The sequence below is a fragment of the Zeus faber genome, assembly GCF_960531495.2.
Source record: "Zeus faber genome assembly, chromosome: 6".
NCBI lineage: Eukaryota > Metazoa > Chordata > Actinopteri > Zeiformes > Zeidae > Zeus > Zeus faber.
In genome coordinates this window covers 29,093,045-29,120,739 of record NC_137201.1, presented here as the reverse complement: position 1 = coordinate 29,120,739, position 27,695 = coordinate 29,093,045, and the positions used below count along the sequence as shown (strand labels likewise).

General features: G+C 45.6%; 2 protein-coding genes across 2 annotated transcripts; both read right to left on the bottom strand.

Moving 5' to 3' along the window:
• Positions 1–173: 173 nt before the first annotated feature.
• On the bottom strand, positions 174–8,938 carry tph2 (tryptophan hydroxylase 2 (tryptophan 5-monooxygenase); the record flags this gene model as incomplete). The annotated part of the gene is made up of 11 exons (XM_080001929.1): positions 174–348; positions 1,723–1,856; positions 2,412–2,507; positions 3,174–3,300; positions 3,525–3,660; positions 4,161–4,357; positions 5,122–5,189; positions 5,398–5,498; positions 6,025–6,208; positions 6,624–6,758; positions 8,771–8,938. 11 exons carry the CDS (start codon positions 8,936–8,938, stop codon positions 174–176), a joined length of 1,521 nt encoding a protein of 506 aa, XP_079858055.1.
• A 1,951-nt stretch (positions 8,939–10,889) lies between these two features.
• tbc1d15 (TBC1 domain family, member 15) lies at positions 10,890–27,378 on the bottom strand. Its single transcript, XM_080001874.1, has 17 exons — positions 27,331–27,378; positions 26,408–26,509; positions 25,883–25,957; positions 25,394–25,535; positions 21,901–22,108; positions 18,177–18,279; positions 17,772–17,966; positions 15,053–15,181; positions 14,805–14,908; positions 14,560–14,654; positions 14,304–14,420; positions 13,897–13,997; positions 13,519–13,618; positions 13,189–13,286; positions 12,766–12,882; positions 12,543–12,629; positions 10,890–12,117 (listed from the first exon to the last, which is right to left on the bottom strand). The coding sequence occupies exons 1-17, from the start codon at positions 27,352–27,354 to the stop codon at positions 11,914–11,916; spliced, it is 2,001 nt and encodes a 666-aa protein (XP_079858000.1). The 5' UTR covers positions 27,355–27,378; the 3' UTR covers positions 10,890–11,913.
• Between the last annotated feature and the right edge of the window lie 317 nt (positions 27,379–27,695).

Sequence of the window (27,695 nt, the reverse complement as noted above, 5' to 3'; positions counted from 1 at the left end):
CTAGATGTCGGTACCACCGTAGGAGCTGCACCTCTTCCGTCGCTTTGCATTTAACAGTTATTTTATCGAAGCGAATGAGCACAGCCGCAGCCGAGCGCTGTTTGGCAGACCTGCCGCGGGGCCATGCCGATATATTTATGTACAAGGCGCTTTCCGACGAGACGCAGGCGGCTTCAGATGCCCAGGTAGGTGTTCATCTTGCCCAGGGCGTCGCAGACGGTGGTGAGGTCGCTGCGGAGGTCCTGGACCACGTTCTCGATGCTGCGGGTGTCCTTCAGCAGGTCGATGCTCTGGGTGTACGGGTTGTAGTACACCGAAAAGGGCCTTTTAATCATCTTGGCAAATTCTCTGCGGAAGCAGAGAGAGAGAGAGAGAGAGAGAGAGAGAGGAGGTGGGGGGGGGGAGAAAAAGAGAGTCGCAGTTTATGCTGAATGACACTTCCCCATTGTGTTACCGCCGTGCATGCTGCTTCCTGAATGAAATGTTGCCTTATCTTGTATTTGCACTGTTTTCGTGAGCTTTGTTTGCTCGCTGCAACAGAGTTGCATTTTGGGTAAATAGTATGTGACTTTATAGTGTTCCGATCACAGGGAACGTGCCACAAAATGGCACTAACTCCCAAGTTAGTCCATAATATAGGGATATATAGACATATATAGACATATATAGGGATATATATATATATAGGGATATATATATATATATATATATATATATATATATATATATATATATATATATATATATATATATATATATATTTCTTTGTTTGTTTATTCATTTATAGGGATAAATATTTATTTATTTATTTGTTTAAATTTTCTCTTTTTGGGGGGGATATAAATAGACATTCAGTACAGTATATACTGTATAAAGGCATATATATATGGATTGTGGTGTGGTTTAAGCACCTGTCTTAGGTCTAGGTAATTGGACCCGGGATCAGAGTGGCTGTACGCCTGATGCCTGTCAGAGCAATAACCGAGCAACAGGTAAATCACCCCCCCCCCCCCCCCTCCCACACACACACACAGGGAGAGAGCCTCTGTCGGACATGTGTCCATCTGCCCCCAGCTTCTTAAATATTGCACCATCAGCACCATCTGGTCTTTATCAGACTGGCTCAAATTCAGCATCAAGTGACGCCACATAATTATATTTTTATCACCTAATTTTTATTTGTATTACGACATTTTACATCATAATATCGCAGATCACATAATTCTACCCTATTGAATTTCTTTTGTTTAAATGTGGTGAGCGGTTCAGCAATGGAAATAAATAAATATCAGAAGAAAATAAAAAAAATACAAATCTTTGTACGGAGTAACTTTGCCGCGAGGCAGCTTGCAGATCCCCAAACTAGAAGCTTCATTGGGAGGGTGTCAGCTAATCTACCCAAGACCTCCCGTCTAACTCACACCTTTCCGCAAGGACAAGGAAGTGGCATCGAAAAAGCTCTCAGCAAACATCAACAACAGCGTAAAACATTTCCTGCTTGGTAGAGGTGCTGTGCAATGCAAGCGGAATAAGGACTGTGGAGGTTTCTCATTTTTACTACTTTATCCACTGTGACAGGCAATCAAACCCTGACTTTCCCATCTACGCACCGCATCACTTATGTGGTTGGTAATCATGTAATTGTGTTTTTTTTTTTTTTTTTTACAGTAATAACTCCAAATTGTCGCCTACAACGGGGTGCCGCCTGCGTGCGCGCGCTACCTCATCTTCTCCTTGGCCTCCTCGAAGCTTTCCGACACGAAGTAGACGTCCTGGAAGGTGGTGATGAGGCACTCCTGGTGGCACGTGGTGCGCGGGTCGAACATCTGCACGCAGGCCTTGTCCGACAGGGCGTGCTGGGAGGACGGCACAGGTCACATGACGTGCACAACGGGGTGTATGAGGTAGTAGTACTGCCTCTGTACTGCAGTACTATGTGTGCGGGGGGGGGGGGGCATTGATACTTTGTTTGCCAAAAAATAAATATATGTGTGTGTGTGTGGGTTTGCATGTACGTGTGTTTGTGTGTGTGTGTGTGTGTGTGTGTGTGGGTGGGTTTGCGTGTGTGTGTGTGTGTGTGTGTGTGTGTGGGTTTGCATGTATGTGTGTTTGTGTGTGTGTGTGTGTGTGTGTGTGTGTGTGTGTGTGTGTGTGTGTGTGTGTATGTGTGTGGGCCATTGATACTTTGTTTGCCAAAGAATAAACGTGAGAAAATATTTGACCATATACATGTGGGAGCAGGGTGTTTTGAATATGTGTGTGTGTGTGTGTGTGTGTGTGTGTGTGTGTGTGTGTGTGTGTGCGTGCGTGCGTGCGTGCGTGCGTGCGTGCGTGCGTGCGTGCGTGCGTGCGTGCGTGCGTGCGTGCGTGCGTGCGTGTGTGCGTGCGTGCGTGCATGTTTGTGCTCTTACCCTTAGTTCACCAATAGACGACAGCAGACCGGCACCGTAAGCTCTCAGCTGTCCATCTTGTTTGCAGAGTCCAAACTCAATAGTGAAGAAATAACACTGAAGAGATACACCACAACAACGTCCCAGACAGAAAATACAGAAAATAATCTCATTATTTTGTGACATATAAAACTGCAAATATTTGTTGTTAATTTCTCATTTGTTCCATTTTTATTGATGGGCTCCTCTAGTTTCAAAACCAAATCGTACATCATCAGCAGAGCTGGGGAACAGTTCAATATCATAATTTATCATATTTCGGTCATAGTTGATCAACATCAGACATATTTACGATATGTAATTTCATAATTAATATAGTGATACATTTTTTTGTCTAAATTGATGATTATAAGGAGCTATGACACAACGATTTCTGAAAATGAGGTCTGAAATATTTGATGGAATTTCCTTTGCAAAGTTAAACTTTTAGTCCGATGTACTTAATCACCATACAAATGTTTCGATAACTATTAAAATTGTGTCAATTTGGTTTAATTATTGTGACGATAAAATTGTCCACATTGCTCACCTCGGATCCCATAACAACATGGGATTAAGTGGTGCGCTCGATATGTTGTTTTAAAAGTCACTACTCACCTGGCGTCAGTAATATGTATTTGAGTCGTCATTAAAAGGATGTTTTTGAGAACAGACACATTTTGATGTGGTCACGTCTCTGCTTCTCGCCCCTTGACAGCGGTTCGATGCTGGTTTCCAACTCACCGTGGCCAGCTTCTGTACGTCCTCGTCGGAGGCGCCGAGGGACGCCAGGCCGATTTCCTGGGAGAACTGGGCAAACTTTGGATCAGCTAGGAGCGGCACGTGGCCCAGCAGCTCATGACAAGTGTCCCTGCGAGCCCCAAAAAAACGGAAACATCCCAGTCATCGCAGGTGAATTAGAAAAGAAAGGAAGATGTGCGGCCACGTCCCCGTTGTTTTTGGCTCCGTGTTTACGTCAAAATCCCACCGAATGTACATTGCTTTTCATCCGCTCTTTAATCTGTGTACTAGGCGGCTTGCAAGGGCCGGCTTCCATGGGGGTTTGGTTTGGAAGGAGGGGGGAGCGGCACTCACGGTTCTGGGGTGTAGAGAGGGTCGGTGCTGTGGCGAACGTACTGGGTGCAGTTGAACACCCGATAGGCCAAACCCGCCAGGAAGTCCCTGGGAGAGAGGTACCCCGCCACGGGCCGCACGGTGAAGCCTGAGCGCTCTGCAACGGACGGAGCAGACGGCAGCGAAAGGCTCTCAGTGGAGGTCTGCACGAGGGGTTCCCAGGCTTTTTTTTTTTTTTTTTTTTTTTGTCTCCTCGGGGAGCCCCCAAATCAAACCTGATCCGATCTGAGAACCCCCCGTTTAAAAGACTCCATACATTTTATAAGCGTCGTCTGAATTTGTCTGAATTGGTTCTGTTTCAATGATGGAGAAAGACACGTTTTTAGGGCGTACAATACATTATAACATACAGTCATAGATAGATAGACAGACAGACAGACAGACAGACAGACAGACAGACAGACAGACAGATAGATACTGTAGATGGGTGGGTGGGTGGGTGGATAGGTAGATAGATAGATGGATTAATAGACAGACAGACAGACAGACAGACAGACAGACAGACAGATAGATAGACAGACAGACAGACAGACAGACAGACAGACAGACAGACAGACAGATAGACAGACAGACAGACAGACAGACAGACAGACAGACCTCTCAGGAACAGGGAAACGTCCTCCAGCTGGGGGATGTTGTCCTCTCGGTAGCCACAGTGCTTGGTGAGGAGGGGGAGGTTCTTCAGGTATTCCCGGCAGGCGTGGGTGGGGTAGAGCTTGGTCAGCTCCCTGAAGACCACGCCCCAGGTTTTAGTCTCCTCTGTGGTGTACTCGATGCGGGGGATGGGCTGCCCGCTGGGGAGGGCCGGGATTTATCATTACGTTGTGGTCTTGTTTTGCTTCAAACCACAAAAGACAATCATGCTTGGACACAGATTTGAATTGTATTGTAACTATTTTCGATAACACAGCTCTGTGGCTGTGGAATGATCAAATCTAATTGCAGCTAATAGCAGCAATCTATTAACCTGTTGATGATGACCATTGCCACGGGCAGCCACTTGTCTTCCTGAGCAACAGTGGAAGACTTGCAAAGACGGCTGCAGACATCCATGTCAACATGACCAACATCCCCTTCACAATCTCTCATTTCACAATTCATGTAAACGTCCAATTCAACATTAATCACAGCAAATAGATTCGTCCTATGTAGGATTCTTTTTTTTTTTTTTTTTTTTCGGGTGAATATTTCGTCATGTTTGTTATTTGTATGTAATCTTTCTTAGAGGAAATTCTTAAACTAAGCATATTAGTTGTGAAATAATTTCCAATCCATATTCAGTGTCAGTGTATTTATTTTATTTCAGAAGTAGCCGTGCCTAATAAGTGGAATAATGTGGTGGCGGCCGGTCATTATCACAAAAAAAAACAACCCAAAATCCCCCTGATCCCCCTGTTGGGGCTCGTATCTTTATTTGGATACAACAGAAAGCAGTGTACTATAGTTTAGTTGCAGAGAAATAATTTCTCTTTATTTGGGTGAATAAAGTCTGCAAAACAAAAAAAAAAAGAAAAAAAACCCAAAAGAACGAGAAACAATCAGATTTTGCAGTGCTTACAATTTATAATTCATCGCCACTTCGACAAAGTATTTCCTCCGCTGGCGATAGACATTGTCTTTGAAGCCCTGGAAGGACGAGAAAAGGTCAGAGGTCATTTTTTTTAATTTTTTTTTTAGTAAACTGCCCCACGGGGGGGATCGAATCCCAATATAGAAGAAACCAGAGGGATCCCGGGGGCCCCTACACCTACTGCTGGTGGTAGTTGATAGAAAAGTGTCATTCGTTATGTTACCTGAGTGTTTAAACGTTCGGTCCGGTTCTCTGCTCACTTACAGGGTGGTCGGCGTCCAGCTCGGATCCGTACATCAGCACTCTGTGAGAACACTGGTCCAGCTCCGAGATCTTCATCGGGAACCACGGAACGTCCTCGCCATCTAGTGTTCAGACGTTTGGAGCGTTTGTGGGGACGGGGGGAGGGGGGGGGGGGGACAGCTGCGGGTCTGGGAATGTGCACCCCGGAAAAACGACGGCGAGACCCCCCGACGCACAAGGGAGGCGACGTGAGCCGCGCGCGCGTCGCAGAACCCGAACACCTCAACCCGTGACCTAGATGAGCTCATGAACTCGTGCGGGTGTAAAAGATAATCAGGCGAAACCTCGTCACAACCCGATTTTGTGGACCATTCGGGAAATAAAATAAAATTCGGCTTAAAACCTGGGAACAGCCTCGACATGGGAGTAGGTATGAAGTAGGAAGTGCATGCAGCTGAGGGGGGTTAGTGGCACAGGGCGGATTTCAGCTGCAGCCGTTCCTCCTACAGGTAATCTCATCACCAGTCGTTGAGATGACGTCGCGTGCGTCACGAGCGGCCGAAGTCCTTATTTCACGACGCGCTGAAATGCGAATCCGACAAACAAGCGTCACCCCTCCGCGGGAAACCCCCCCCCCGCCGCGCCTACCTGCCTCGGCGGACCAGACGTTGGCCGGCGTGTTGAAGGAGATGATGTTGACGTGGTCCTTGAGGAGCTGCAGGAGCTCGTTGAACTCCTTCTTGCTGCAGCCGCAGTCGGCGTAGATCTCCACCTCGTTGGCGACGCGCTTGGAGACGCGAGACTCGATGTGGTTCAGGTTGACGTGTTTCTCCTGCGCGGCGGGGGGGCGGAGGAGAGGGGAGGTTCAGAGGACCAGAGGGGAGAGGGGTGACGGAGGAGAGGAGAGCGGAGTGGAGGGGGGAGGAAGGGGAACCGGGATGGAAACCAAAGTGAAGGAAATGAAGGGTGGGAGAGCAGGACGAGAGGGGAGGCAGCCACGGGAGAGGAGGCGAGGAGAGGGGACGAGGAGAGGAGGCGAGGAGAGGAGGCGAGGAGAGGGGGCGAGGAGAGGGGACGAGGAGAGGAGGCGAGGAGAGGAGGCGAGGAGAGGGGACGGGGAGAGGGGGACGAGGAGAGGAGGCGAGGAGAGGGGACGGGGAGAGGGGGCGAGGAGAGGAGACGAGGAAACACCGACAGGAGGGACGAGAAGAAGATGGAAGGTGGACAGGGGGCCCGGCGCACGTTACCTGAAAGAGCCGCAGGGCTTTGACCAGGCAGCCCGCCTCGTTCTTCAGCGAGAACACCACCGCCGTCCGCCCCGACTCCTCGCCGCTCTCCTTATCCGGCTTCTCGTTTATGGGACAGAAGGACGACCGCCGCGACTGGGGGGAAAAGGGAGGGGGGGGGGGGGACATTTGCGCGGCTGAGAATCCCGGCGGCTTACCTGCTCGCGCGGGTCCCGGGGGTTGGTGTTTGGAAAGCCCGGACCCGGCTCCGGATTCGGGCTTCCAAACACCAACCCCCGGCGCGCCCGGGATCTCAATCTGCGCCTCCCAGCGAGGTCACCCGGCCAGGTTCACCGCCACGCACCGGCTGTGAGATCGCGCTGGTGATGTAATTCGCTGTCAAACCGAGACTCTTATTGATGCAGGTGTTTGACTGACAAGCAAACGTCGCGGGGGGGGGGGGGCTGTACAGAGGGCGCCCGGCATCCGCTCGGCGCTTTCCTTGCTTGTTGCTGACGTTATCAGCAAAACCGTAAAAGAGACTGATTTGATGACTTCCATCCCGTGCTGCCCTTACACCAGACGACTGCAATTCAGTGGAGCAGCCTCATTAAGAACATTTGATGTTGCTCGTCCGCAGGGGGGGGAGCGGAGCGCACGGCAGCAGCCCCAGTCTGTCGGGCGCCGGACGACTATCAAACGGCTAATGTCGTGTTCTCATTCTCGATCCTATTCTCGGCAGCTATTTGTGGCGAGGCACTCCGCTTTCATCCAGAAGCGCAAACACCCGCTGGAGCCCCGGATTCACTCAGAGTGCGTTCGACGCGGCCCCTCCCGCTGCAGACATTGTATTTCAAAACGTCTGTCACCGCTCGAACGCGTCCTCGCCCTGGCTTCCCCCTTCCTTTTGCATCTCCGTTCCGAGCGGCCGCTTATTGGTGCGTGCGCCCGGCCCGCGGCCGACCGCGCACTTCACGGATCATTAATAAAGGCTTCGGGGTCGACTCCTTGAGCGGCTATACACGTCAAAAAGATATCCTGGAAAAAAAGATTGACGGCCCCGCTCACAGGTCACCTGCCCGTCCGGATAGACGTCCGCCTCTCCAGCCATGCATGACGCCGTGGTTTAGAGGGAACAGAAGCAAATTAGCCCCGACAACGAACCGACAGCTCGACGGCCTCGACGCGCACCGGCAGGGACCCGGGTTCAGCGTCTCCATCGCACGGCAGCGAATGTCAACGCACGCACGCACGCACGCACACACACGCATATACACACAAGCACACAAACACACACACACACACACACACACACACGTTGTAATAAGCCTCTTGATTCGTTCCTTTGCTTATAGGAAGTGCACTCTTTTGCTTGGCTCCGGTGGCTTAAATGAGGGAATTTCTTAAAACAAACAAACAAAAAGAAAAACAAACAAACAGACAAAAAAATATATATATATCATAAAGAGCGAGTCATTTTGTGAGGTCCTGCATGTAATGAGCAATCTAGTGGAGGTGCAGCTGAGGGCAGAGAGACAATGTAAGATGAAGACAATGCGTCACTTCAGGCTGAGGTGGCGGTATTGTTCTGATATTGTGTTGCAGTCTCAAAGTCTCAAAAACACACTTTGGACTAAAATATGAAGGTTGCATCCCCGCGAGTGCATAAAAAACGACTAAAGCACCGTCTAATGAAGTAGCTTCTTATTTGCCCACTTGCTTTGTTCACGCTCTCTAGACGATGCACCTTGATAAACATTCCCGTTATCAATAATTGATTGCCCACAGGTACCGCAGAGTCGTACCTGGCACCGGGCTCGAGGGCGAGGGCAGCGCCGCGCACCTCGCACGACAGGCGTGCGTTTTGGGGAGGAAAGGAACGAGGCGAGAACACAGCAAACCCGACGGGGAGACGGCACCAAGTCCACCGGGCCCCGCCCGAGTCCCATTTCACCCCCGGACCTCCCTCCTGCCCCCACAGCCCCTGCAGCTTCTTAACGCCGCTCGCTCACCCATATACGTACGTCACGCGGCGGGAAAAGTGTCGTTGGGTTACGTGACTTGCTTACCAACTGCATCACCACCCCCAACCCCACCTCACATGCACAAGCCAAACTTGAAAAACCACACCCAGTCAAATCCTGAGGTAGGACAGGAGCGCGTCTCACCATCCGGCCCCCGGTGTGGCGTTGCGGCAGGTGCTGGTGCTGGTCGAACATGGCCGAGTCCAGGGAGAGGCCGCGCCGGGCCCAGTACTTGCTGGAGAACATCATCATGGCTGGCTGCATCTTGGGCACTGGTTCGATGGCGTCCCGCTTCACGTGGGACGACGCCATGGGGAACCAGTGGGTGTAGGAATACCAGGGCTCCAGCCTCTCCAGCGTCGCCGCGCAACTCTATATTCGTGAGTGTGAGTGTGTGTGTGTGAGTGTCTGTGTGTGTGTGTGGCTGTGTGTGTGTGTGTGTGTGTGTGTTTTTGTCCGTCTGCCAGCCGCTCTCCAGCTCAGGTCTGTTTATATAGTGTGACGGTGTGATGGGAGGGATTGGTGTGTGTATGTGTGTGTGCATGTGTGTGTGCGCGCGCGTGTGTGTGTGTGTGCGCGCGCATGCTCCTGCCTGTCAGCGCTGGCAGGCGCACGGCCGCACAGGCTGCTTGTGGTTCAGCTGTTATTCTTCATGGAATCATAAGCAGCGGAGACGGAGCGGGGAATTCATCACATCACACATCACCGGTCGTGAACACACGGGTGTAGCATGAAAACGTGCGCGCCAAGGCTGATGGGTGGATTTTCAAAATTGCGAATGAGCCAGGGTGTCATTGCTATTTGGGCGTGTGACCTGCCCGCAATCACTTTGGGGGAGGGATGCGCCACGATTTGAACAGATTTGAAAAAACAAGGAGGACATGTTCTGTTCATTGATACGTGTCCCGCTGAGTGCCCTGCGGGGAAAACCCGGGCAAGGAGGATCTTAAAAGGAAATGAGGTCTTGTATGCCGGAGCACCCGCCACTCAGCATTTCACAATACATCGAAGTATTAATAAGTATGAATAGTGCCGTCAATACTGATCTTTGGACTTACATTTTTTTTTTTGTGAACTCATCTATGAGCTCCGGGCGATGTGACCCAACAGCCCACGCACGCACGCACGCACGCACACACGCACGCGCAATTAAAGATATGACCTTTATGCAAGCTGTGGGAAGTTATGAAAGGGAGATTCTAAGATTATGGCCTTAATTAGTCATTTCATAGAGGACATTTGAAATACATGATGGTGTTAAGAGGCGGCAATCCTGAAAGAGGGTGCAGCCTCCCTCGAGGTCCACGGAGGATTCGGGGAGAAGGAGATCAAGTCGCTTCCTGCAGAGTGACCAAGCGGTTTTCCCGCCTGCGTGTGAATGGCTCCGCGCTCCCCGTTCCACCCTCGCTGGACGTTGCGGCTTTTTGTTTCTGGACACGTACGTACATTCGGCGCCCGGTGCGGCGCTAAACAAGCCGGACCTCAATGAATGACAGCACAGGCACAAAAACAGCGTGTGATTTAATAAAAACCTCAAACCGGGAGAGATGGCGGATAAGGCCACGTACTATCAACCGTACGCGGAGGCAATTTCCTGCTCCACAGGAAATGAAAGAGCGGGGAGATGGGAGCAGGGGCCGCGCCTTCCCCGCTTGGCTTTGTTCTAATTGTGACAGCGCTTTATGAGCAGATTGGAGGAGATACCTCGGTCTGCCAGCAGAGAACGCATCTCCACAGATTTTATGCACGAGGCGTCTCCAAATGTCTTCCATCAAAGGAGCAGGGAGCGCTGTGGCCTGTCAGCCCGGCCCAGAGCCCACTCGCCCTGGCGTCCATCAGCCAGTTGAAAGGAGACGAAATGCCACGTAGCACCGCGCGCCGCCTTGCGCTTGAAAGACAGGGTTTGGCCACGCACAGGCGAATTTAATCTACAATTCCACAGAAAATGTGTGCGTGGTGGGGCGAAAAAGGGACCCCTGTCTCCAGGTTGCCAGGAGGCCCTTGTGACATTTTGTCTAAGATTTGTGAATGGGGGGGTGTGTGAATCTGGATGGAAAACACCGGCGTTTTGTGTCTTTCCGATTTGTGGACGCTTAGGGAAAACGGAACTCGCCAACATGAAACGTGAACTACTGATCATGGATTTGCAAATCTGGACGGACATTCACAAATCCAGGAGCAATAACCTGGAGCCAGTGGAAAACGCGCATCCACCTGCTTAAACATAAGATTCACAAGCACAGATAAAATACCAACATCCTGAAATGGTTTTATTGCTCCGCAGCGTGACTTCCAGTTCGTCAGATAAAAACAGATTCGGAATACTGATCATGACTTTGCTGCCGGGAGCAAAGTGACAGAGCACAGTGGAGATTGAAATCAAACTGCAGGATCATTTCACAGTAAATGTGAAAGTGACTTGTAAAAAAAAATATATAATAATAATAATACACCTGTTTATATGAAGAAAATACTTTGTTCCTCACTCAGTATTTTAAATGAAGCAAACTTTTTTTCTTTTAAGGAGGGATCTCATATCGTGTCCTTTAGTTTAATTGGAGCAATTATTTTCAAGGATGGGTCACATTAATCAAGCGATCACACCAGTTTGGAATATTTATGCCAGAGTGTAAAAGATGTGTTGGTGTGGGGGGGGGCATTTATTTCCTAAAACCTTAAAAACAAAAATGCTTTATTTCACCAGATGGAACCTGCCATTCCACAGTTCCTCTTGAATACTGCATTCTTAAGCAAAAAATAACCCAGCTCTTCAGATATACTTGGGAATCATATGGGCAAATTGTATATTTCTACATTTAAGGATTTTTTTCTTGCACGAAAAAAATAATAATAATCCAGACAGCGCAAGCTATCATATTTGATCAAAACGAAATCACTTAGTGTTTTGATTTTCCTTTAAATGGCGATAAGTTTATATTTTAATCAATAAAGTATGATTCAGAGTAGGTAAGTAAATCAGTCGCAATGTCAGTTATAATACAATAAATGCTTTTTGTCCGTCTTTAGAAAACATCATTAGCGAGAGAAAAGGAATGACTATTTGAATGTAAAGACAATATGGTACAAATTACAAAAATAAGATTTTTTAATAATCTTAAATGCTTTTTTTTTTTTTGTTGTTTTTTTTTTTTATACATTCCATCCATCTCTTTTCATCCACCAGGACTGAGCTGGGCGTAGGCTTCTCCACCTGTTGGGGGCGACGTGGCTCCAAGCAGGATTGTGAGGCCACTGACTTAAGTCTCTGCTTTAAAATCGGTTGTTGACTATGATACAAAGGACACTTTGCAGCCGTTGTGAGAGTTTTCCCTCAAGTGTCCGTGGCCGTTTGACAAGGCCTCCTCCGGTCTGTGGTTGGGTCTGGGCGAGGGGGGCGAGCCTCTGGTGCCGGACTCTGTGACCTCTGACCTGGCAGCGCTGGCCTCTTCTGTGTTGAACCCGAGGATGTCGTTCACAGTATGAGGCAGATCCTGTGAGACCAAGGGCAGAATAAATCACTCATGACCCCACGAGCACAACCCGTCTCCGACCTACGGTGGAGATGGTGAAGGTGGTTGTTTGGTGAATAGTTGGATGAACGGTGGTTGTTTATTACTCTGTCCATAAAATGCCACTTTGGGCCCTAAATCAACCCCCAAGAGCTGCAGTGCTGCTCGGAGTGCACATAACACATTCTGGTGTTTTGGTTTTGAGTTTCACTTCGATCGCTTTGTTTTGTTTTCGCTGAGCTGCAAAAACAAACTGGACAAAAAAATATCTGTGTTTTGAATAATAATTAAAAAAATAAATAAATAAATTCATCTAATGATACGTCCTTTAGAGCGTCAGCTGCCAGGTAGAATATTTAGACATTTGTCTGAATATGGTGAATATGGTGTATAAATGTCCAACTTGCCTTACAACCCTTGATCTGCAAACAGATGGCCTCGGCTTTGTGGAGGATTTCTTCAATGTCCAGTTTCATGGAGAGTTCATTGATGTGCTGCGACAGAAGCAAACCACGAACACTGAATTTGCAGACGCCCATACAGTGGCACCTAAACTCCTTTAAAAGCCATGACTGCTCGGCGGGTCTCCCCCCGGTCTCGCACCAGACGCCGCGGTGCAGAACATTTTACCTTGAGGATCTCATTGAAGCCGTAGTTCTCCTCTATGATCTTTTGCTTCTCCGAGTCCAGAATGGCGCAGCACACGAGCAGGTGGAAGTTTTGGCAGGGCAAGCCCGTCCACATGACCTGAAAAAGGACACAACGCTGCTCACATACAAGTTATACAACTGGGGAAGGACAGTTAACAGGCTTAAAAAAAAAAATAATAATAATTAAAAAAAAAATGTAATGATGTTTGAGAATATTACAAATCCAAAACTCAGATACCAATAACCAAACAACATTGAAACATGTTAGATATTGTGAAAAAATAAAATTATAAAAAAAGATTAAAAACAAATAATCATGACAATCTGGACCTTTTTTCCCCCGAGAGGGGACAAGCCTTCTGGGTTAGGGTTAGGGTTAGGCTCCTCCCAGCAAGGAACTCACCTCCCAGAGTCGCAGGACGTCCTGGAAGCTCAGTTCCCTCTTGAAGCGGATCAGTAACCAGCGGAAACAGAAATACAGGTAACCCGAGTCCTGCGACTCTGCAGTAAAAATAACACAATAACGTGTTTTTTTTTTTTAAATAACACAATGCGTTGTCAACTTAAAAACCCCGTAGCCGTAACCGCCTTCAACAGAACCGCGTGGCTCTGTCACCAAGGGAAGTATGCTCCTACGCTAGCTAATGTGTCAAGAACACCGTGTGTCTTTGTGTCAAACTGTTATGAAGTTCTCCAAACGCTTGTGGTTTGGTGCGCGGCGTTAAGTTTATACCGAGGTAGTTCCAGAAGGCCAAGTCTAGCAGCCGGAGCAGCGCGCTGAGCTGGATCAACTGGCTCTTCATGCCCTGCATCTGCTCCTCAAAGTTCTGGTGCTGAACACGCACACGCACACACACACGCACACGCACACACACACACCTCGTTAATACAATCACATCTCATTCACACACACCATGAGCACACACCTAGTCAGGTTTGTACCTGTCTACAGCACAAACCACTGCCTTGTTCAGTGGCTTCTAAAAGATTGAAGACAATTCTTGCATTGCAGCAGATCGGCAGAGACAGGTTTTTTTAAGCTTCCTTAAAAAAGGAAATTTCGTCTTAAAAGGACCAAGTCAGTCGCAGCCAAAGAGAGCGGGAACTTTACCATTTGGTCCATGAAGGAGACAAAACACCAGAAGGCGTCCACCTCGTTCTCCATCACGTAGAGGATCGGAGACAGCAGGTCGCTCATCCCTTGGACGTAACCTGCGGAGGGGCAGAGCGACGCAGTCACTCGGCGCCACCGGAGCCAGGGAGGAGGTAAGGAAAGGAGACGAGGAGGCACGGAAAGCAAAGGGAAAGGGCGGGAGGGGAGGAGGGCAGGGAGAGGAAACGTATGGAAAGAAAATGGGAGGGAACAAAGGAAAGGAAACAAACAAGAAAACAGGGCTGACCCGAAAATAGGTCCACTATTCAGTCATGCTGTGAAAACCATTGGTTGCACTGTGAAAGGGCGTTGGCAAACTCAAAATTCCCATCGGCTGAACTTGGGGTTGGGCTGCCCTCTCTCACCCAGGTCGAAGTCGTACATGCAGTACGTCATCAGGATGTCGTGCAGGAGGATGAGGCCCGGGTTGTCGATGCCCTCGTAGAACCTGTTGGTTCTGTCCGTTCGGTTCACGTCTTTCTCTGGGAAAAAGAATGACGAGAAGTCACAAAGGTTAGGAAGAACAGGCGTGGCCCTGGCGCTGAAGTGCAATTTTATCTTATATTTCCGTATTTTTTATTGTTTTACGCCTTGATGTTTTGGAAGGCGAGTCAGACTCACCTATTAGACTCCTGTAGTCTCTGAGTCTGGAGTTTCTCCTCTCTTGTTCCTGACTCACCGACTTCCACTGCAGCTTCATCCTGAAGTACTCGTCCCTTTGGCACAAGACGAGGGGGATATGATCACGCTCTTTAGTAAAAACTTTGTTTGAGGACGCAGGATTAGCAGAAATGAGACCATTGAAGAAAGAAAAAAAAAAAAAAGTGGCTTATTAAAAAAGTTGTCTGACATAACATAATATCTACGTTTTGGTTCTCTGTAAGGCCTTCCTCTCCTCCAGGCTGCTGTCCCAGGGGAAGTAACCGAGCAGGAACTTCCAGGCCTCCTTCCTCATCACGTGGCACAGCCCCTGCAGAGTCGAACAGACACGGAGGTACATGAGACGCCACCAGCCGCACGAAATTTTTCCATTTAAAAAAAAATGAAATGAATAAATATAGTGAAGACACTGAATTGTAACAGCAACAAAAAAATAAAATAATAATCCACATGCCCCTTTGAAGACGACTTGCTTGAGATGAGGGACGTTAAGCATCCTTCCCTCTGCATCCTGGTGCTCTGCCCACTCATTCGCAGACAGCGGCGCCCCCCGCTGGACCTCCGGCCTCACTCCAAGGTCAATCTGACGGCAAGACAATTCAAGTAAAACAAAATAGATGCAACAAGTTATTAGGGATGCAATGACAATACATATTTTTTCCTACTGCCAATACCGCTTCTGACTATTACATTTGTAGCATTGGCCCACACCCAGCACAACAAAGTTCTATAGAAGATTACTTTTACTGAACAGTATAGAATAGAAGAAGAAGACTGTTAGTTTGGGTTCAGTAAAACGTAATGATTAATATATAATCCAGTTTCTCCAATTCAACATGTGTGCAAAATAGTCTTCTGGAACATCTTAAAGCAACATTATCCGGAGTCCGGAAATAACTTATTTTACCGGACAAATTTGAACTTTATTAACATATTTATTATGTACATGTTTATTAACTTTATAAACAGTCTATGTTACAAACACAAATATAATGTACATCTATGTTACAGCAGCCCTTGCACTTAAACATCATGCAAATGACATAGTGCCGTACATCAGAACGCACTTTTCCCGCAGTTTCGAACCCAAACACAGAAGTTACGTAGTGCAAGAACAGGCGTTTGGGAAGTATGAGAGGTGCCATTCTTCATAATACATGTCAGTGTACCATCAAAATGATTTTGAAGCTGTTATTTTAAGGTAAGAAAAAAGGTTACATAGTGTTGCTTTAAAGGGGACCTATCATTCTCCTTTTCAACAAGTTAATACAGGTCTCTGGGGTTCCCAAAACATGTTTTTGAAATTTTTTTTGCTAAAAATACTACTCAGATTATGCATTCTAGGCATTCTAACATGCCTCTAACGCATCCTGTTCCACAACCAGCTGTTTTTGTGGATGGGGCCGCTCTCCCGAGGCCCCTAGTTCTGTGAGCCAATGGGGTTTCAGCTTTACTTCCGGGTTCCGTTGTATTTAGTCTGTAAACTTTCACTGTTTTCACCTTACCAGTTCACCAAAATCTGTTTCTGAACAAATCGGAGGAGAGAACTAAGCAATCCAGCTGCTGAATCTTCACTCATATTATATCTACAAGGCCTCATTTAAAAAATTAAAAATAAAAAAAAATAAAACACTGCACCAGAACACCGCACACAGGAATCCCCCACCCCCGGAAAATAAAATAAAATAAATACATCTATAATAAAAAACATTATTTTTATTGGTTTTGTTTAGAGAAACACACAGTGGATCGTGCGCCGCAGCCTACAATCTATGTACCGCATACTTTATTCCTTTCTTTCTTTTTTTAATAAAGAAATGCAGCAGAATAATTTTTGAAATACTTCCATTTCCATCAATTGCAGTTTCTTCACAGACAGTTTGTATTAATTCCTCTTTCTTTTAAAAGATTTGTGCTGGTCTGTGAAACGAACAGAACAGTTCCCGGCGGCGCTTGTTATTCTCCAGGCGGTTTTAATTCTACTGAGGCACCTAGTGACATATGAAGTTGATCGCAAATCTGAACGGGTTGTTTCAACACAGTTTCTGAAATAGGCAGCTCACAAGAAAACTGACTGCATGGTTCACAGTTTGCGTGTTGGTAGGCCCATCAGAGAACCAAATGTGTTTGCACAAGCACTGAAAAAGTGAGTTTTTCATAATAGGTCCTCTTTAAATGTTCGTTATGGCACTTTGTATCAAAGTTTTGCACTGACGTCCTACTGCCATCCACTACTGACACCCTATTGTGGTATCAGTTGGATATCGATGGAAGGGCATTACATTCACAAAAGGAAACAAAAAATTGACACCTTATCTCGTAACTACAAGATAATATCTCGTAGTTAGATAGATATGCGCGTATGCACGCACCATAGGCCTTTTAATATGGACGGGGGACAATTATTGCAGTGCTTATTTATTATTATTATTATTATTATTATTATTATTATTATTACTACGTAATGAGTGGGACAAAACATGATAAACGTCCATGTAAGTGTTGAAATCAAGTATGATATTATTATTATTTTAATTGTGGTGAAAACTGGGACAATTTGAAAACCCATTGCTGTCTGCGTTTTATAGAAGGCCATTAGAAATGACAGGATGAAGTTTGGTATCAACACCACTTTCCTTTTTCTCCCTCTCCCAGAACATACCACACACCACTGCTCACATCACCGTGAGAAGTCCAACCCCGCCCTACAGCACCTGAGGAACAAACCTAACAAACCTGGAGCAAGCAAAATAACAAAGTGACATAAATCTGTTCCGGGGGTCCTCAACTTACCTCGTGATTAAGAGATCTTTTCTAGTAATTACGAGATCCTGATCTCGTAATTACGACAATATCTCGTAAATACTTAATAAGTATTATTAAGTGTCTATACGAGATAAGGTGTCTTATTTTATTTTTATTTTGTGAATGCAATGCACTTCTGTAGATACCTGTATCAATATCTGTGTATAGAAGTGAAGGCCTGACAAAAAAATATAAATAAATGCCATGAATCCCACTTTTCCCGTTTTTTCAGCATCTGGAATTACGTTGGAGGAAATTGCTTTGCGCACGCTGGGAATGCGCGACTAGTTAAGTTACAATTACAACTCCTCGTGATAAGCAGGAATACACTTTGGGATTCCTCAAAGTAATTGCAGCACTGCACTCACCCTGGTGACGACCTCAAAGCCGGGCTCCTCCTGCTGGTTGATCTCCAGGCCTGGGATGACTTCTCCCAGGAAGTCGGCCACCTCCTCAGGGGGTCGTTTCTGCTGCTCCTCTGATCCCCGGAAGGCATCAAACAGGTAGTTGGTGACCTTGGAGAAGCCGCCGAGGGTCGTCACATACGGATCCTTTTTCAATTTCTGGGAGACATAAAAACAATGACTTCAGTGAGCTCAACGTCTGGGCTCATAACACTATTTAGGTAGTTAGAAAAGAAAAAATGCTCAAAATGTTTGTAAGCAATGAAATGAGAGGCTAAACTTCCAAGCAAGAAAGGGAAAGCAAATTGACGTTTTTCTACAACCCTAGCTCAGGATCTTTATTTGCAATGGTTTGTGTTTCTTCCTTACATTAACAAGGCCAAAGTTGTTGTCATCTAGAAGGTTCTCAAAGGACTGGGAGAGGGCTTTGTTTGGGGTGCTGACCCACAGGCAGCTGTCATTATCTGGAGCCCTTCAAACACAAACAAATATTCTCATTATTTAAGGCAGCCTACTCATGATTGTGCTTCTGAAGTTGAAGCCAATTGAAAGGTAAGGAAAGTAAAGAACATTCGGAATCGGGGCACAATTGATGAAACAAATAATCAACTAACATCCATACTGTCACATGAAACAAACATGAAATGGGTTTTCAAAATCACCATCCCCGTCATAATATGCAACCACACAGCGTTGCACCACAACATGCACTCTGCACCCAATACATGAGAATGGTGAGAGGTACAGGCTTCAAATGCATAGTGTTTTGTTAAGGTTAAAGGAAAATTGATGGCATCCAGTTCCTTTTAGTCAGTGGGTACATCCCATTTACGACTGAAAAAGATGAGAAGGTGAAATGTAAAAGGAATGTGTAACAATCAGTTGCTCATTTAAATATTACCATTCATATTTGTCAACATCCTAAAATAGCAGGTTGTATACGACTTACCTGCATCCACAATATAAACTGTGTCCTGCACATTTATGGTAGTAATAGTAAAAATACTGCGTGTTTCCTGACCAACTGTGTACAACTGTAGCTGGTGGAACATGTAGAAGACTTCACTTGGTCACACTTAAAGGCTCCATCCCTGGACTCTCTACACATAAAAGGCTTTGTTTTGTTTTTTTTCCTACCCATAGAGAAACCACCCACAGTTTACATTTTTCTTCAAGACAGAACAAACAAGCCACACAGGAGAGGGACACGGTGTGGCATGATGCCACAAGCCGTTCGGGCTCCGCTCCGGAAGACGCCTGTCACTTGTAATGATACAACACTTCCATAACGAAGGTGAGGAGTGGTTTTGGCGCCATCTGCAGGTGAGGTGAGCCAGCACTGACAACAGGAAGGGGGACGTAGCTGCAGAAGATTGAGGAAACTAGCAGAGTGTTTAAAAGCTGCTGTGTTTTCACTTCATGCGCTCTCTCCTAACAGCGAGGCTGGGCTCCCATTCCCAACTGCACGCAACGGTGATGAATTATACAGTTGCCTGGACAGACAAACATTAGGGATGCCATGATGAAGGGGGGGGGGTGTCCCTGTTATGCACGGGCGCTAATTACGGATGGAGGGAGACGGGTCCCGATCTGCACCTGATCGTAGGTCTCCTTATAGCCTCCTCTCCTCCCGTGAAAAGCGGACTGTGCTGCAACTCTGCTACGTGCACAAGCAGACACTTACACATTCGCAGCGTCCAACTAAATATTGATAACACACCTAGTATTTTACAAATTCAATTTTTTCTCATTTGATTAACATCGGCGCTGATATGCGAAATTTATCTAAATGGGTTTTATTTTTATAAAAATAGATAAATAAATAAATAAACAAATAAATAAAGCAAAACGGCGGTGGGGGTGGTGACACCGATAACCATGGCAACCCTAACAAACATCTTTATTTCTGTTTGAATAAGTGCCCAGGTAAGGCTGATTCTCGTTGCACCTGCCTCCTGGTCCATCTCATACCCCACAAATGACAAGAGACTTGTTACAGTGGTGCCCAATGTGGGGTCCAATGGCTGGTTCAACAGGAGGAAAGGGTTACCGTTCGCTTTTTTTTTTTTTCAAGTCATTAGGTTGAGCTAGGGCGGACCATGTTAGTTCCACGTTTCCTGCAGGGTATGAAAGTGACAGAAGCCATGATGAGTGGGATGTTGCTTACTTTCCTATTAAGGGAAGAAAAAAAAAAAAAAAAAAAGAAAAAAAAAATCTATCTAAAAATTTATGGGAAATGGGAGACCAGCCTCACTGCCAGGAGACAAGAGCGTGAGGTGAGAACACTTCAGCTTTTAAATACTCTGCAAATGACCTGAATCTTCTGCAGCTGAGTCCCCTTCTGGTTGTCAGTGCTGGCTCTCCCTAGCTGCAGATGGCGCCAAAACCACTACCCACTGCCACAAGATGTTGATAAGAACTTTAATAACAGCTATCTGCACAGAGATAGGGGAACTCCTCGCCAGCGTCTATCAGGAAGTAATCTAGTGGGATATTTGGTTCAGAGAAGAACACAGTCCAAAAACCCCAGATATCAGAAAGGACAGAGGAATGTACACTGAGAATCACTCTGCCTTCGCCTTTGTGCAAATCACCTGAATAAGCATTCAGAGAGCATGTTGCAGCAGGAGAGAATTATTTGGGGATTATCAAGCTTAGCCTGGAAAAAACAGTAGATTTTAACTAAAACATTAAGTATGAGAACATTTTGCAATGCTGACTTTCACCATCATTCACTTTGCACAGTGAGAGGTAGATTTGCTTTGTGACAAAATGTTATTTACTAAGGTAATTCTATGTTATTAATGCCTGTTTGATCTGGTCCACACCATTGGTAAAAAAAATATAAATGCCCCACTAGAAAACAAAGCATGGGCCCAAATGCTCTCATGCTCCCTGAAAGCCCGATTAAGAAACATTCATTATGTCGTTATGTTTTTTTCAAGTACATATTGGGGGCCAGGTCTTCTGTGGCTGCAGGGCAGGGTGCTCCTGCAGCTGTGGGGTGTCTCTGCGGCAGCGGGACTCGGGTCCCTTTCCGCTGCTTGGAGGCACCACAACATAATACCAACCTTAGACACCAGAACCAATTTGGATAACACACACACACACACACACACACACACACACACACACACACACACACACACACACACACACACACACACACACACACACACACACACACACACACACACACACACACACACACACACACACACACGAGACAGGAAGAGGCCACGTGCCTCCTGGACCTCGTCTTTTCGATACATGTTGTCGTCCGATGTTTTTCCTTGTACATGTTGTTTGGTTCTATGTTTATTTGATTCACCCGTGGTGATTCTCCTCCTCTTGGAGTAGTGATTAGTTGTTTATAGACCCAAACATGGTAAAATAGTTATCCAAAGAGGGGGGTTGGTGGTGGTTCGGCATAACAAAAAGCTGTGCTCTTGTCGTCCTACAGGTCGTCCACAGGACAGTTATTGCAGCAGTTCTTGACTTTAAGAATGAATGAAGAGTGGCATTGCAGGTTAAGAACTTAAACTCCACTTGCAGACTAACTCTGTCCTAGATGCAATCGCATACAAATACCCCTTGTATGCCCAGCATGCTGACAGCACAGGCTTAAAAAATAAATAAAATAAATAATAATAATAATAATAATAAATAAATAAGTAAACAAATAAACAAACAAACAAAAAACATTCTAAATGATAAATATTACAACAATGTTATTTTTCATCCAACCCGTGGACACTGCACACTCAGCAACATGACCATTTTAAAGGAGAGCTAACGACTAATGAATGCATTGTGTCAAAAGTAATTTCAATTGTACTTCCAAGTTATTTTTCAGTTGTTTGTTCATATTGACGCATTGCCGTTTGCAATGACGCCCTCAAATATAGGGGGCTAATTTGGCCCACTGTAAATAATTCCTGGGTCTACCACTGCTCTTTCATATAGCACCAAGGTGAGGGGCCATATTCCCCAACTGCCCTCATTTGGAGCTCATCCAGCGAAACCATTTCAGCTTAATTCCACACAGAAGGAAAGACGTTGTCGGTCGATGAAGCTGAGGGAAGCTACTCACTCGCTGAGCATGGCAAATCTTCTGAGCGTGTCCAGGAACTCAGTGCTGCCGCCATGGTGGAAGTGCAGTGCTGGCAGGGAGAAGGACGCCTCCTTGAGCCTGAACAGCAGGTAGGACCATCCCTGCATCTTCACCGTGATGGAGCGTAGGTCACTGAGACTGAAGGTAAACGCCCACTTGCTTCTCTCATGACCGTTATGCACACCACCTGCAGAAACAATAGGATGTCAGTTGGTGGATCAGTCAGAAACCCGACTGAGGGTCAAGTCGAGCAGTCGTTTTTTTTTTTTTTTTTTTTTTGTTTGTTTGTTTTTCTCAGTTAGTGTGCACTACAATAACAGGATAAAACAGATAGAAGTTTGCAAAAACACAGGTATAACATTTCAAAGAGGAATTACAAATAAAGGGAATCATAAATCGATTACATATGTATTCTGAACACGGCTCTCCGTGTGCCTCGTCGCTGTGTCCCGTTCCTCCAAATAAAACAACTAAAAACTGTGTTTTCAGTTGTTTTATTTGGAGGAACAGGGCACGGGTAGGGATGAGTATCGCAAAGATTTTAACGGTACTACTACTCTTACCAATAATGCTTATCGATCCGGTACTTAAACAGTACTCCTTTTTTCAAGAGAAAAACTAAAACAAATGAAGTATTATTTAATTATTATTTTCAGAATCAGAATCAGAAATACTTTAATAATTCCAGGGGGAAATGACTTAAAAGTCGGCAGAACTCTGTTCATGGTGACATTGTTAAAGTCTCCCGACATGATGATGAGGGCACTGGGGTGTTGAAGTTTGGAGATGGTGGTGTGTATGATGCTGCAGGCAGATATTGGGTTTGCAGAGGGAGGGATGTACAGGACAACGATGATGACGTGCGGGATCTCTCTAGGCAGATAGTATGGACGGAGTCCAACAGCCAGCAGTTCAGCATCCGGGCTACAGAGCTTCTGCGCATTACGCATGGAGAGGGGGCGACAGGGGCTTAATCTGTGCCGCCGTCTCCTCGTGCATGTGACAGCCAGGCAGAGGGAGCTGGACCCACCCCCTCGCGCATATCTCCATTTTGCCGATGAGTGGGAGAAAGGAGGAGAGATGTCTCTTCTGATAATAGCGAAAATGCTTCTTAGGCAAATATCTTAATATTATTGCAAGTAAGAAATAGTAATATAGCCTAAATAAATAGAAAATGTTTTTTCTTAATTTCTCCAATACTGTGAACAGAACCAGTAACATCAGAGCTTATGGATACCACAGTCTCAAATAAATTTTCCCCGGGGCCCGCTTAGAGAAAATATACCGTCCAGGTCCTTTAATACCGTTGCAATAGCAGATTCAAAAGACCGTTCCACATCGGCGGCAGCCATCTTGCTTGTTTACGAAAATGCCTCAACGGCGCTCCTCTGCATCGTCATCATATCAAACCCGCCCCATATTAGATAAACAGTTGTGATTGGCCCGACCCAGGCAAGATTGGGTGGAAATCTGTTTAATAGGAGGGTGGGATAGACGTATTCTGCAGAGCAAACAGAACATGAGCTGCAGATTAATCTGGTTCCCAGGCTGATGTTGAACCACAACATCAGACTGGAAATTGGTGTATAATGCCGATATCTTTTTGTTGTTATTTTTTTGTGCATCTAATAAAATACAACAATTTAATAATAACAAATGAGATAAAATGGCTGAACTTAAATGAACATTTATTTAACACTAATGTTAATGTCTGGTTTGTCTGTTTGCTTAAGTAGGTCTGCATTTTCTGCAATGCACTTAAAAAAAAAAAATGTATCAACTAAATATATGTCCACAGGTAATCAAAATAATGAACTTTGTAAAAAAAAAAAAAAAAAAAAAAAAAAAAAAAAAAAAAAAAACCCTTATGAATGAAAAATAATTATAAATTATAAAAAATTTATAATAATAAACAGCGTCTAGTCTAGTCAGGAAATTTAGGAAGTCTCCCCATTACAGAAGTGCAGAATTATTCTTATAAGTATATACACAAAACATCCAGGTTTTACTAAAGTCTTAAGTCTTTACTTAAGTCCCATAGCAAAGGAAAGCAACGGGGAGACGTGCGTGACACAGATTATTTTGTAAACGGGGTGGAACAGTCCCTTAACTCAGTTGTGTTTGAAATTTTTGTTTCACACAAGTAGGAAACACACAAAAATAAATAGATCTAAAATACAACCCGGCACGGGGATGCATGACACACCGCTGTCTGGAGGAGGAAAAAAAACTCCACTCCAATTCTGGTTTACATCTAGTCTCAAATGCAGAGTATTTCCAAACAGCACTCCAGCCGTTTTCTTCATCAACCAAAACCGGTCACTGCGGCTCTGCACTTGCCATCTTTAATGAGCCAACACCATAACAAACCGGAGCGAATGAGACGAGAAGAGCACAGTGAGTGAGTGAGAGGAGGCGGGGCTATATGGGCACTGCAGCGGTGTGTGTGTGTCAACTCGCTGTTGGAGAAAAGAGACAGCAAGGAAGCACAGCTGCTACCAATAGATCGATAGTGAGGAAGAGGAGTATTGAAACAGTTTAAAATATTCAGAATCGATATGTATAGAAAAATCTATATTTTTGACAACACCAGTCTGCAGACATTTTTTCTTTATCGGCCTTGTGATCGTGGTCATCAGCCGGTGGCGATTATCTAAAAATACGCAGATATCGGCCTGATAAATCCGCTGACTGATTAATCGGTTGACCGCTAATGTGTACATGATCAATGCTGCCCACTCAGATTCTCTTATGGGCTGATAAAGTTGGAATCCGGCTTAGGAAATCAAAGGGCAGGGGTTTGTGTATGTATGTGACAAATAATCTCTTGAACTTGGTTTGCTTTGCTTTTCAGAGTGTTGTTTGATATTATACCCTTTTGCCACATCCACTTGTTGCAGCAGATTTGCCATTGATAGTACGAAGAAAAACTGATCTTTCCATTTCTGATGAAATACCCAACTTTCAATATCGACAGTTATTTTTGGACAGCATTTTCAGTTTCACACCCGGGTCTTATTTTCCTACTTCCTGATCAAGATCTTTTTTTCTTGCAACTGAATAGCAATTGATTCAACTAGGTATTCAGCTGTACATTATTCACACTGATTGTACACCAAAGAGCCACAACATTAAAACCACCACTTATAACGACAAATATTGTGTAGCCCCCCCATCACTTCCGACACGCATTACAGTTTTCCTAGCCCGTGAACACAGCATCACATTGGAGTGCCTGCAACAGGAGTGGACCTGGACGGCGTCCACGTCTAACGTAATATCAGAGTCCACTATTTAATCGATCGTGGATGGTGATTAAAAGTCGTTAGCAAAGAGGGCAACCAGATGCCACAAAATGGTTGCCAATTGACTCAACTCTGGTTGCAGAGGGCAATCCGGCCAACGTTTCTGTCGAGCCCTGCAGTGCTTGGGCCCCTAAATACGGTTGAGGGAAAAGTTGTAGAACACCCACCATCTCCATTAGCAAAGGTTTTCTTCTTGAAGGACACGGCGTTGACCATGTCCCACTCCGTCTCGTAGCTCTGTTGGGACTCCAGGACCTGGTGGGTCTTCTCCTCTGGACACTGGGCCCATTCCATCACGGAGCTGGAGTCCTAAACCAAACATGCCTTCTTCATTTCAGGCACAGTGATACTTCCACTTACTTTGATAGTTTTCAAGCAATTTAACACAACTGGCAAGAAACGTCTACTGTACTTCAGGCTCTACAATTTAAGATTGATGCATGAAAAATTACACTACGTGACCAATAATTGGTCTCCACGTTTCCTTGTAAACATAACATTTCAACATTTTTTTTAATGCTATGCCAACCTACAAATCCTGAATTTGCATTTATGGTGTGTGTAAGTGCAATGTTTTAGCAGGAGTGGTCTGCAAGCTGACAACAGTTGAATTGTCATTTGTAAATATAGAAATCCAGAAGTTAAGATGAACAGACCTTGCCAGCGCACAGAATGTTTGACGGGTCAACAGAGTCCTCCAGGGGTCTGTATTCCACCGTAATTTCACCATCCTGACAATGTGGGGAAGACAATGCTATCAAAACGCCAAAACCAGTAAACCTGGTATGGATCCAAAAAGCTAAATGGAGTAGTTATATAGTACAGCTGTTCTATGATACAAAGCGAAATACTGTAACTTTGCACATTGTAAAAATAAAAACAAATATGCCAGGATATTTTTAAGCTCTGATGAATTGGGGAAAAAAGAGAAAGAAACTTTGTGATATTGTTTAAAAAATGGTAACCTTCTCTGGTCTAATGCTGGGAACAAACAACACCTAAATTTCACCCCGAGGATTAATAGTGTTAATAATATTATATTATCTTAATATTTAAATCCAATGAATATAAAGCAGGAGAAACTCTTATTCATCAGGGCAGAGCCCCACAGATGTATACGTGTCAGCATTTAAGAAAAAAACACTATTATATGACATCTCAATGTCTAAATAACGTTGCACCTTGTCCACTACTCGCAGTGAACCAGAGAGGAGGAGATCTTGATCAACGCCGTCATCGTCACTGTTTGAGTGTATGAACACTCCATCATGTTCATATATCACCTAAAAAAAAGTCAGAATGGTGTAAATAGCAGCAGGTTTCCATGTGCAAAATCTTCAATTTGGACAGAGCAGTAAACCTGAATGACCACCCACACCCACAACCACACAACCACACACACACACACACACATACAGAGCAAATACTGATCTAGTCAGACGTGAGAACAGGACCTAATACAAGGTTGATTTCTAGCAAGATGAGTTGATACGTATTAAAGTTAATCTCAGGGTTCATTGTATATCGCCATTTTTCTATTCTTTTGATATTTATTGCTAATCATTTTTATGTATGCTGCTCTAACGCCGTAATTTAGCGACGGAGACGAACAACCAACCTACCTACCAACCTACCGACCTACCGACCTACCGACCTACCAACCTACCGTATCTAAAAGCCTACGTTAGCTGTGAGTAATGATAGCTGGATATGAATGGTGGAGTAGACTCGAGTGCTTTCGTGGCATCCACCAGGGCTGGTCGTGGTGACACAACAGATAGCCGATGGCTACGTCAGTTAGCCGGGGGCTAACACAAACAATTCGCCGTTGGACAGCACACCCAGATGGGCAGTGGATAACACAGACGGCTTGCCGGGGGCCAACACGAGCAGCTAGCCGGTGGTTGACGCGCTAGTGGCTAACGCTAGCTGGCTTGAGCTAACTCCTGAAAAGCCAAGCTGTGAACGACCGAAGTCGGGCGGAACCGGCGAGAGTGACGGACGGGCCCGCGTTAAGACAAACGACGCCGGCGTCCCGGGCGCGACACAAGAGTGCTTCGTGTGGGCGCGGGCGGCGCGTACAATGCTGGACGTCGCTCAGTACCTTGGGAGGAGAATCCGCCGCCATGTCGCCGACCTGCTCCCCCGATGACGAGCAGCTCACGTGTCTGTCAACTTCCAAAACAACACTGACAAGTCAGCGCTAGGCTCGGCGCGCGGCGCAGGCGCACCGCGGCTGGACGTTGTCGCCGTTATTATTATTTACCACACGATACGTTGTCAATTTGTATGTATTCTAAAGCTCTTCTCGATGCGGCTGAAAATAACTGCACTTTATATTTCTTGAGCTGTTTGTTACGTTTTTATATTTTGTATGTATATATAATTTGTTGATTCGGTGCACTCTTCTATTACTCTGTTCCCCGCTGAGCCTCATAAATGTGTCCCCCGGTGGATAAACAAAGTACT